This window comes from Colossoma macropomum, unplaced genomic scaffold (genome assembly GCF_904425465.1).
Source record: "Colossoma macropomum unplaced genomic scaffold, Colossoma_macropomum, whole genome shotgun sequence".
Classification (NCBI taxonomy): Eukaryota; Metazoa; Chordata; class Actinopteri; order Characiformes; family Serrasalmidae; genus Colossoma; species Colossoma macropomum.
The window spans coordinates 16,521,790-16,534,206 of NW_023494796.1; the positions used below are offsets into that span (position 1 = coordinate 16,521,790).

The following is a 12,417-nucleotide window of genomic DNA, read 5'->3' on the forward strand; positions in this document are numbered from 1 at the left end:
TCAATAAGTTGGACCCGAAACCAAAGTATTCTAAAACTGACCATAGATAGCTCCATTCAATTCTATCGAAAGCTTTCTCTGCATCAAGAGAAAGAACTGCAGCAGATGATATATAGGAGTCAGACTGTTCAATAATATGAAGCAATCGCCTCAGCTTATCTTCCTTTGAGGAAGCCAGTTTGGTCGAAATTGATCAAATCTCCAATACACTGATCAAGTCTTGAAGCAAGTTCTTGGCAAATAATTTGGAATCAGTAGATATCAGACTAATTGGTTTGTAACTGGAGCAATCTAAGGGGTCCCTTCCTTTCTATAATTAAAGCGCTATCAATGCAGTATTTTGGTCCCTATGGAGAGAGCCATGCTCTAAGGCAAAATGAAAGGAATTTAAAATGAGGGGACCAACAGTGTCCCAGAGGGCACACAGCAATTCAGGGGGAATGACTCATTATGTCTGAAATTCTGAAGTGTATAACCACTGATAAAATCTCACAAAGGCTCTATTCACCTCATTCGGCTGAGTATACAATACACCCTCATCTCTAATTGCATGTACGTGAGCTCTCTGTTCATTAAATTTTAACCGTAAAGCTAGAGGTTTACTAGGCCGTTCACCATTGAAATAGTAGGACTGTTTAGTACGATGCATGATAAATTCTGCTCTTCTTAAAAATATGCCCTTTAGCTCTGATTTAAGAGCATTCAGCTCGTTGGCTTTCTCTAAACAATATTGGCCCTTCAGCTCCTGCTCCAGAACATTAAGTTCTCCAATTCCACCATGCATGTACAACTAATCTTACTTTGATGAGAGGAAAAAGCTATATGTTTTCCCCAAACGTGACACTTAGTGGCTTGACTGTTGAATTCGATGAGGGAACTACGTAATGGGGGTAGGAATTCTGGGTCCTGTAAAAAGGAGATATTAAACCTCCAGCGATTAGATTTATGTAATATTGGGGTGGGTAAAAGCAGGATAATGGAGAATAATCAGACAATAGAATGAGTAAGATGGTTACATTTTTTGAAGAAGGGAATAAGAGTAGGTGAGATAAAAAAGTAATCTATACGAGAATAGCTTTTATGACGGTTTGAAAAAAAAGTGTAATTTCTTACTCCAGTATTATTTAAACGCCAAACATCACAAATATTAGTCTCAGTCAGAAAATGACTCAAAGAATCTGACTATAAAGTGTCAATTGGAGACATTCATGATTTATCCCATGTGGGGTTACAAACTGCATTGAAGTCACCGCCTATGATTTGGCGGCAAGCCCCAAAACCTAGGATGATATGCATTAAATTAGGAAAAAAAAATGTAGGGTCCTTTTCATTTAGAGCATATACAGACATCAGAGCATATTTTGTACTATTCCAAGTGCCAAGAACATAGGTGATACCGCCTTCATTATCCCCACCAGAAGAATCGACAGAAAAGTGCATTTTTCTTGCAAAGAGTATTAGTACTCTTTCAGCTTTATTTGTAGCCGAAGATGAGGCTACCACCCTAAAATATCTATTTTGAAATGTGTGCACATCTATGGACTTTAAATGAGATTCTTGTATCAGAGAAATTGATGCCCCATTACATCATAAGTAATCTAAACCTTTGGTCTGTTTAACAGCACCATTTAGCCCATTCCACGATATTATCTTAATAGACATAATGTAACTTCAACACATCCAACAGAAAAACAAGAACAATAAAGCCTATTCCACTGACCATACATTACAACTAAAATATAAGAAGGTAACCTCCTATAATTTACTTTAGAAATCAAAACGAGAAAAATAAACAAAAGGATACATGGCCAAAACGGCATTGGGTTGCCTCTGTTAGTCATCCCATCCGGCCTCCATCTTCACAAGGTAAACCCCTGTTATGGATAACCATTCAAAATATCCATCTACATATCGATCCTGTCACCACTCATCACAACGGTGCTTGGAGGGAAAGATGAAGCCATTTCAGCTGCAAGCTGCTTAACATCCACGGGGGTAAAGAGAAACATTCCCTTTGTGAGTGACTTCCCTTTGTGAATGACCACAGCAGGGTAAAGCATGAAACGATGACACACCAATCTGTGTGAGCTTTTTCCTGGCTTGGGCCATTGCTCTCCTCTTGTTCGTGGTGAAAGTGCTGTAGTCTGGGAAGAACTGGAGCTGTCTGCCTTTGTGTTGTATCGGACCTTCGGCACGAGCACCTTAGAGGATGGCATTTCGGTCCCAGTATCGAAGCAGTTTGAAAATGATTTCAAAAGATGTTGTGATACATGCAAAACGTGGTTTTACATTGTCTTGCTGAAATAAGCAAGGTCTTCCCTGAAAAAGACATTGTCTAACAATCATTTTGTTGTTTTGTATCAATAATGGTGCCTTTACAGATGTAATTCACCCTATGCCATGTGCACTAATGCACCCCTTTCACCATCATAGATGCTGGCTTTTCGAACTGTCACTGATAACAAGCTGGATGGTCTTTAGCGTGAGGGATGCAGTGTCCATGATTTCAAATTTTGATTCATCAGACACTTTTCCATTTCCCCTCAGTCCATTTTAAATGAGCTCAGGCCCAGAGAAGGTTGTTGTTTATTTATTGTTTCTTCTTTGAATGGTGTTGTTTTTCAAGAGAAAACTAAAGGAAGGCACTGTTTTCGTTGTTGTAACCTTAAGACAAGGCTAACAGCTAAAATGGATTTTTCATTAATCCAGGAGAATAAAAATTAACTTGAAAGCATCATTCGGAAGGCAATGTGTTTTCTTTTGCATAATGCTGATGTAATCAAATCATGCACAAATTACATTACCAGACCACTTCTGATAAAACTAATCCAGCTCGAATATGGCTTAAGATGCTTTTAGAAAACTGAGCCCCCACAGTGGTGGCTGTACGTTTGCTTGATTAGCTCTCACTGTGAATTGTTTATAGCCTATGCTTAAGGGCTGGGTGATAAACGATAACGATAAGTATTGCGATATAACTTTTCCTCGATAGAGCGATAAGACAGGTTCGATAAATGTTCGATATAATACACCATTCTCACACTTCCACGTTTTCAGCGAAAGCCTTGGTGGCGTTTTCTACTGCAAGGAAAGCGACACTACTCTGCTGTCGCCAGGAGAGGGCGCACTTCCGAATTTTTCGACTTGATTAGAGAGGGAGAGAGGGTTTTCTTTCTTAAATCATGACTATTACAAAAATTGCAGCCGTGCTTTTCCAGCTGATAAAAACAGCTCAGAAACCTTCTCCCACTCTTCCATGACAGATTTGTGAAATGTTCCACTGTTTGCTGAGTGTTTGTCATGATCGGACTATAAGTGATAGTTTAAAACCACAATTAACCACCCAGGAGCAAAAATCAGCCTTCAAACGTGAAAGAAATCATGATTTGACATTTATCGCGATATGTATCGATATCGAACGATATGAATTTTGTTTATCGTGATAGCGTTTTTGGCCATATCACCCAGCTCTACCTATGCTTTAAAATGGTGCTGTATTACAGCTGTTGAGAAGGTCATTAAATAATACCATATTTTACCCACCCAGCCAACATAACAAATCCAATTTAATATTATACATTCAGCAATGTACAATGTAACAATACTTCAATAATAAGACACTAAGACACCAAATTATCATTCTCAAATGTATCACGAACAAAACATATTAAGCAGGAGGAGTTTTATAATGTGTACAAACATTGATGGTCCACACAAAAAGGCCTTAAACTCTGCTACCTCCCACTACCTATCTTACAGAATGAAATGAAAGATTTTGTAGAGTGCTAGTATTTTCACTTTGCTGGCTTATCTGATTCAGTGGGGTTAAGGAGGCTGAAGTCCAGTGGAGATGTTTGGCTATCTACTTCTCTTCAGCTTTCTTTCCTGTGTGAATACTCTGGTGTCTTTTGAGAGCACTAATGTGGGAAAAACACCTCCCACATTCTGAACACTGATAGGGTTTTTCTCCTGTGTGAACACGCTGGTGTCTGTAGAGATTACTCTGCACAGAAAAACTCTTTCCACACTCTGAACAGTTATATGGTTTTTCTCCTGTGTGAACACGCTGGTGTCTGTGGAGATTACTCTGCACATTAAAACTCTTTCCACACTCCGAACAGTTATATGGTTTCTCTCCGCTGTGAATGAGCTGATGTGTTTGGAGATTACTCTGTATAGTGAAACATTTCCCACACACTAAGCATTTATATGGTTTTTCTCCTGTATGAATGCGCTGGTGTACTTGAAGATGAGTCTCTTGATTAAAAGTCATTCCACACTCCGAACAGTAATATGGTTTCTCTCCTGTGTGAATGCGCTGGTGCACATGAAGATTACTCTTATTATTAAAACTCGTTCCGCATTCTGAACAGTAATATGGTTTCTCTCCGGTGTGAATGCGTTGGTGTGCTTGGAGATTACCTAGTACAGTAAAACTCTTTCCACATTCTGAACAGTAATACGGTTTCTCTCCGGTGTGAGTGCGCTGGTGTACTTGGAGATTACTCTGTATAGTGAAGCATTTCTCACACTCTGAACATTGATATGGCTTCTCTCCTGTGTGAATGCGCTGGTGTACTTGAAGATGACTTTCTTGATTAAAACTCATTCCACACTCTGGACAGTAATAGGGTTTCACTCCTGTGTGAACGCGCTGGTGTCTTCGGAGAGTACAGTGTGCAATAAAACATTTCCCACATTCTAAGCACTGATACGGTTTCTCTCCTGTGTGAATGCGCTGGTGTCTTTGGAAGGCACGTCTGTCAGCAAAACTCTTTCCACACTCAGAGCAGTGGTGAGTTCTCTTTTTCCTGGAATCCTTTGGCATTTTTCCTGTGAGATGTGTTGGTGTGGAGAGAATCAGATGGTGTTTGCAGTACCAGAGCTGCTTCTGGATACAACAGGCTCACGTTAAATCTCTACTGATTTCAAAAGTATTTCTCTAGCATCCCCTGGAAAAGAGAAACAAGAAAGAACATTCAATGTCAAATGCAACAAATGTTTGACAAACATAGGTTTATCAGTAGTCAAGTGGAAAAAGTTTGTATCAGCTGCTGGAAAACCAATTACTTTTAAGCTAGATTTAAAATTTCTTACAGCAACTAAATTTTAATTGATAATTTAATTCCACAATTTCAAGGCTCTGTGTGCCTTTTCTCCTGACGTAGATGTTTTGACCCTTGGTAGCAGTAACACCTACAATCCTATCCTACTTTATTGAACAAGGAGGTTTATATAAAAGTCACTAGTTCACTAGTGACTAGTGACTACAACCAAATATATTTCAAAAGGATCCTTCAGTAGAGTTTGCTTGAACCTAAAAGCTCCAAACAGCAAAACACTGATGCGTTATTGTTTACTGTACAGTTGTGAAGGTTTACATTTTAACACACTGAAGGTTAGTTTACAGTTTTGACAATCTACAGTGTCTGACATGTGCACAAGTGCCCTCATATAGACCACTGTGCACTTCGGAATCATTTTTTATTCAGTATTATTCAGTATACCTGGTAATAACTCTCTTTGCATCATAAATGTTTGATAATTTAAGGGGCACTGACTTTAAATTGCTACATATCTTACAAATGCATCACGGCAATATGTGCCTGTGTATGTATTAAGAGTTGGAGGGGGTACGCAGCAGGTGGTCAAACGTCTGAAGGGTTATGGGACTGTAATAAGTTTGGGAACCACTGAATTAAGGCATTGCTTCCCAGAGTGTTTCTATCTATCCGAGTCTGCCTTTCTCCTTGTCAGTTTGTCAGTCTTGTAACCTACATTTTACTGTTCACACCATAGGAAGCCACACAACATCACAGGAATCCTCTTCAAACCAGAGCAGTTTAATGAGGATATAATATAGATCTCCCTCAGTGTAAACATACACTTCAATAAGTAAAGCATGGCCAGCATACAGAGTGCAGCAAGCAAATTACGTTGTTAGCATTAGCGTGTTAGCATAACAACCTGAAGTCAGTCCTTTAAAACAGGCATACAAAGGATGCAATAAAACCAGGTGTAACAATGTAGTTTTCACAGAAAAAACAGATGTACATGTACTTACAGAGGACACAACACTAAACGGTTTCCCCACAGAGACACGGAGGAGCAGAGAGCAGCTGTGTTTACCGGACAGCTCTCAAACACCGGCCACTTCTTCCTCTATGTGAATGGGGGATGTCAGGCCAACACAGTGCATTACTGCCACCTACTGAGCTCGAGAGTAGAGTGAGACTTCGGGAGAGGAAGATTCAAGATTCTAGAGTTTTATTGTCATATGCACAGCAGCAACAGGCAGTTACACTGTACAGTGAAATTCTTACTTTGCTGTTCCTCCATTCACCAAATATAATCTTAATATAATCCTAGGAAAAAAATAGAAAAAATTAGAAAATATAACACTAAAAACAATAGTAAAAAGGTAAAAAAAAAGTACCGTTTTATGTGCAAAGTTGAAAGAAAAATTAAAGTTACATGTGCATATGTGCAAATATGCAGAGCAGCGGTTCATAAAGTGCATGTTGCAAGCAAGTAACAGATGTAAACGGTAGTGTTCTCACAGCAGCAGTACAGTGTATGTAAGGTGCAGTTATTGAGTGCAAAGTCGGCACAAAGTTAAAATGGTTCAGAGTGGGAGGGGGGAAGAGGTAGTGAGTGAGGTGTTCACAAGCCTGACGGCCTGTGAATAGAAACTGTTTGTCAGTCCTGTAGTCCTGGACTTGACACTCCTGTAACGTCTGCTGGAAGGACTCTGTGCTGGGGGTGTGTACTGTCCCTGATAATGTTGTGGGCCCTCCTGATGACCCTGGTGTGATGATGAGATAGACTGTGCAGTTTTGATCACACGCTGGAGAGCCTTTCTGTCCTGAGCAGTGCAGTTTCCATACCAGACCGTGATGGAGCTGGTAAGAACACTCTCGATCGTACTCCTGTAGAAGGTGCTGAGAATTTTGGCTGGCATGCCAAATTTCCTCAGCCTTCTCAGAAAGTACAGTCGCTGCCGGGACTTCCTGATGATGAGGTGTGTTGTGAGACCAGGTGAGATCCTCACTGATGTGGATGCCAAGGAATTTGAAGGTTTTCACCTTCTCTACCTCTGTCTCACCTAGGTACAGGGGTGTGTGCAGCTCCCGCTTCCTCCTTGGATCAACAATCATTTCCTTGGTCTTGTCTGCATCCAAGGAAAGATTGTTGTCATAACACTAGCTCAGCCACCAGCTCAGCCACCTCCTTCCTGTACGCTGTCTCGTCCCCACCAGTGATCAGTCCAATGACTGTAGTATCATCAGCAAACTTGATGATGCTGGTGTTGTTCTGGGAGGCCATGCAGTCATACATGAAGAGCGTGTACAGAAGGGGGCAAACCACACAGCCCTGGGGGACCCCTGTGCTCACTGTTCTTGTGCTGGATGTGCGGCTGCCGACTGACTGACTGGGGTCTGTCTGTTAGAAAGTTCAGCACCCAGTTGCAGAGGGCGGGTGTCAGTCCGAGGGTGAGGAGCTTTTCTGAGAGTTTATATGGGATGACTGTGTTAAATGTCAATAGAGCTGAGCTGTAGAGGAAGGTAAGTAAGTAAATAAATAAATAACCCCCATTAGATCTCCAAAACTGAAAAACTTTCATGTGCACCTTACAAATATATGACTCATATGAAAATAAGCCCTACCGTGAGAAGACCTTGTGACCCTGTGACGTCAGTGAATGTATTTGAAGTTCCTTTGGGGCAGAACACATGAAGCAGTGCTGTTCCTCTACTTTGACAGTGTTGATAAAAACTCCATTGTAATGTTTCTGGATTTAATGTAGTGTGAAATTCAACATTGTATGCCCTATTTGAATATGAGTAAAAACTGCCCACACCCCCCACCCACCACCCCCCACCATATGCCATTTCTCACTTATTTTTACAAATTGACCTACTGATGAATCCAAACACTCAGAAGGTTTCCTACTACAGCTTAGCTTTCACTGATTAAAACACTCTACATCCATGCTATGTATATTAAGTGTATATAGTAACATCATAATATTTAGACTAACTGTAAATAGAATGAAGTTATTATGTAGGCTTACTGCTAATAGTACCTGCAGATGCTATTTACAAGCGTACATAGTAACATCAGGCTATTACACTTAGTGTAAATACAGTGAAGTTGCTATGTACACATATTGTAAATATTAATTGCAGATACTATTTAAACTATGTGTAAAAATCATCTGCAGTTTTTAGGTGCATCTATTTTATATGGATCTATATTCACCAATATTAGTTTATGTTACCCAGCAATAAAACTGTTTAGCTATTTTAAATACTACCAGATGTAATTCTTATTGACAGCTTATTCTCCATAGCCAGGTGTGTAAGTTTCACATTTCTATACCTTAAGAATAGTTTAGCAAGTTTGCATCGAAGACCCTGCCACCTTAAATCCAGTGCCACCTGGAATCTTGTGCTACCTTGAATTCACTTTTCTCTTAAATTCAATGCTTCCTTAATTCCACTACTACCTTAAATTTCTTACAGCAACTAATTTTAATTGATACATTGTTCCATAATTTCAAGGCTCTGTGTGCCTTTTCTCCTGATGTAGATGTTTTGACCCTTGGTAGCAGTAACACCTACAATCCTATCCTACTTTATTGAACAAGGAGGTTTATAAAAAAGTCACTAGGTCACTTAAACAGTGGTGGGCTAAGCTGTGTATTTCTTTATACATTAACAAAGTTTCGAATCAATACTTTTAATCAGTATCGAGTGAAAGGTGGAAAAACAGGTCTGATATAATTAGACTTCTCAGTTCTAATAAGAACTCTTTCTGTGAGCAACAGTTTGCACAAGAAAAGAGCATTCAATTAACAGTGCACTGCAGAACTCAGTGCAGAAGTAGGAGAAAAACTATCTAATCTATAGTAGTGATTGGCCGACCCACATTTTTTCAGTTCCCATTCCGATACAAAACTGCCAATACTGATACAGATTCCAATATAAGAGCTCTTTTTACTTTAATATTATCTTTATTATTGTTGGTATTGTGTTTAAGGTGTTAATGAACTCCTGGTACTCTTTCATGTAAAACCTCTGCAGGTGCTTGATTAAACTGGTTGCATTGTACGATGCAGCCGTACTACCAGCTCTTGAAACACCGGTTTACACACAAGTAACGGCCTTGCTTTTTGCCGTGTCCTGACAAAAATATCTCCAAATGACATTTCAGTCAAACCAACAGCTGATGTTATTTGCTCACTCAGTTACAGACTTTAGTTGCTGCAGGTTCATGATAAGATGTGGAAAGAAATCTGGATTTGTGACAATTCATGTTACGTTTTGTTACGTTATGGCAGGTTCATGGTTTAGCGTAAGCCGCGGACTGGAATATGGATTGGTAAGTGGATCGGCCCTGTCCGTCCGATATCTGATTACTGATTTACGTCAACATCGATCCCGATATGGGATCAGATCCGTCTCATCTCTAATTTAAAATCAAATTTTACTGAATAGGTACACCAAAACAGACTGAGGCTGACACTGTAGGAAAGTTTATTTATTCAACTTAAGCAGTCAAACCTGCTGGTCTCTAAAACCAGTTCAATCATAAAAGAACAAATTAAACAACTTATTATTACTTATATTTTCTGAAGCTCAGTTTACAAACAGGGCAATAGAATAACCAGTAAAAGATGAAATCCATTCAATTAAAGGGCCTTGTAAAGTGGCTAAAGATAACTGTCATGGGACATTGCAATTACAGGTCAATCAGGCACCAGTTCCTAAAAAGGGCACTCACAACCCAGCATACAGGGTACAGGAAAACAGGGAGGGAGGCCTACTTGAAATCTGTGCTAAAAATGCCTAGTATAGTCTGATATAGTCCATAGTTTAGCGCACATGAGCTCAGCACTACTACTCATCATTAAGGAGCTGAATCATTCACAGCATTACTACACACATTAAAAGACTGGGCACCCAGTTTAATCCCTGATCATATTCTACACAAATATCCAATGTAACACAACCAGCATATACTTAAAGAAAGAATAAAAGAAAAACAGTGGCTATTATCACTACAGGTACAACTGTCTCTGCAATATAAACAAACACACATTTAATCGAAAGAGCTTAGCCTTATATAATGAAGCACTTCAAAATAAACTGCTGCAGCGTTAAGACGGCTGGACACTGGTGCTTATTACTGGTCCATGTATGACATAGTGCAGCCTCTGTGCCTGTGTAGTCTTAACAGTCTGTATACTCCTCTTGTCCCCTTGTTTCTCACTCCTGAGAACACAGAGAACAACTACAACCAAATTTATTTCAAAAGAATCCTTCAGTAAAAAGTTTGCTTGAACCTAAAAGCTCCGAACAGCAAAACACTGATGCGTTATTGTTTACTGTACAGTTGTGAGGGTTTACATTTTAACACACTGAAGGTTAGTTTACAGTTTTGACAATCTACAGTGACTCACATGTGCACAAGTGCCCTCATATAGACCACTGTGCACTTCTCAATCATTTTTTAATAATCCAATGCATTAGTTGAAGTGAAAACTACAATTTCTGCCAGTCACTCTCAGTTAAAATTTTTCTCACAGATCCCAACTACAGGGTGTGAACAGGGATAATCAGCCCAGGTTGACACATTGGATGAAGCAGACCTGTAGTTAGTTATAGCACAGTCCTCACGTCTTTCATGATCATTGGGTTCCCCTTTCCACCAGTACCTGAAAAAACAGAGAATCAAAATGTCCTCAGTGGGTGCATTTACATGCACTTAATAATCTGATAACTACAGTCTCCAATGCTATCAACTTGTTGCGTGCTTTAGTTATGGTCCACCTACTAGTGCAACTGTACACATCATTCAGTAGCACATATGTGTCAGAAATTCCTTCATGGTTTTGGTTTTTTTCTATTGCTGACACTGATACTGTATTTAAATGCCACTACTGGCACAACCAGAGTTTAGTTCAGTGGTCTCTTACCCGGTGGTCATTGCTGAGTCATTTACCCATTTCCAGACCCCCTCTGTGTCACTATCTGTCAGACCAATCCAAGCCTCAGTCCCACCAAACTTTCTGGTGATGAACTCCTGTCAGAACAGAACGAATAAATATAGTTCACATCAATAACTTGTTCTTTTCCAACCCTCCAATGTTTCCACCAGTATATTACAGGCCCTTAAAAGACCTAAACAAATTACATAATATACTGCAAAAGAATACACTGTAAAATAGACAAACATGAAATTATTTTACCTCCTTTATCCACTACACACCCCCACAAGGGCTCTCTCTCTCTCGCTCTCTCTCTCCCTCACTCACTCACTCACTTGTTCCTCTTTGTTGTTTATGATCACCAGGTCTGCTTCTCTGTCTCTGCAGTCCTGTCTGCTCTCAGCCCAGTTCTTCTTCTCAGTAGAGATCCAGTAGAGAATACAGTTGAAGCAGATCCATCCCTGATTGCTGACCTTTTCTTTTAATAGAAGGAAAAGGGCCAAAGATTCATAAAACTTGTTTGTAGCAAGGCTATGCCACGCAAAATGAGTGGCACCGTAAACAACAACTATTCATAAAGACACTGAGGCAGTAATTAGTGACCCAGTATCTTTTTTACGCTGTGGTATGTTCACCTGTGTCCTAGGCAAGAGCTACTCATTTTTGAATTGAAATGTAAATGAGGTCATACATATTAACGACCCGCCAAGTGAACCTCTGGTTGGCTGCCAAAATAGAAAGAATGTGTCAAAGAAAACCAAAATTCTTCAGGAAAAACTGTTGGCTGTTGTTGATTTTTCAGGAAAAACTGTTGGCAAGTAATAGTAAATTGTTTGGTAAAGATACATTTAAACAAGAAACAAAGTCTCTTTTTTAAAAAAGTAGATACTAGAAAAAAATTACATATAAAAATGTGATTATAACTTTTTAAAATTCAACTTTTAGTTGTAAGAATTATGCTTTAGCATGTAAGATTGAATTTCTTATTAATAAGAATTGAAACCTTTTTCCAATACATTATAAGTGCAGTAACAATTTTTACTAACATAAATTATGCCAAGCACTCATTTTTTCATTCAATTAAAAAATTTAATTGACGTGCTTGAATTCTGTTTACTATGGCAAGCTGTTCTAGCTTTTATTTCTTATGTTTCTCGATCTCAGAAATTCAATTTACATGTGAAAATAAATTCCCACTAGTAAATATTAAATTTCAACTTGTAAAAATGCCATTTTCTCTTGTGTAAATAGAATTCATTTGAAAAATCTATTGTAAATTTGTATTACATATATTTTATATTATATTCAAAATGTGTTTGAACATAATATAAACGTAATTAGAATCTAAGTTAAACCTTCTTTCTATGCACAGGAGGGGGATTCACCAAACTTCAAATCTGATACTCCTACAACAGCACTTAGAA

General features: G+C 39.0%; 1 protein-coding gene across 1 annotated transcript; it reads right to left on the reverse strand.

Annotated features, from left to right (window-relative positions):
- Nucleotides 1-3,546: 3,546 nt before the first annotated feature.
- On the reverse strand, nt 3,547-6,164 carry LOC118816535 (gastrula zinc finger protein XlCGF7.1-like). Its single transcript, XM_036582964.1, has 2 exons — nt 6,065-6,164; nt 3,547-4,952 (listed from the first exon to the last, which is right to left on the reverse strand). The coding sequence occupies exon 2, from the start codon at nt 4,826-4,828 to the stop codon at nt 3,863-3,865; it is 966 nt and encodes a 321-aa protein (XP_036438857.1). The 5' UTR covers nt 4,829-4,952; nt 6,065-6,164; the 3' UTR covers nt 3,547-3,862.
- Between the last annotated feature and the right edge of the window lie 6,253 nt (nt 6,165-12,417).

What these genes read in the sequence shown, in the direction of transcription:
- LOC118816535 (XM_036582964.1), bottom strand. Translation starts at nt 4,828, where the DNA reads ATGCCAAAGGATTCCAGGAAAAAGAGAACTCACCACTGCTCTGAGTGT.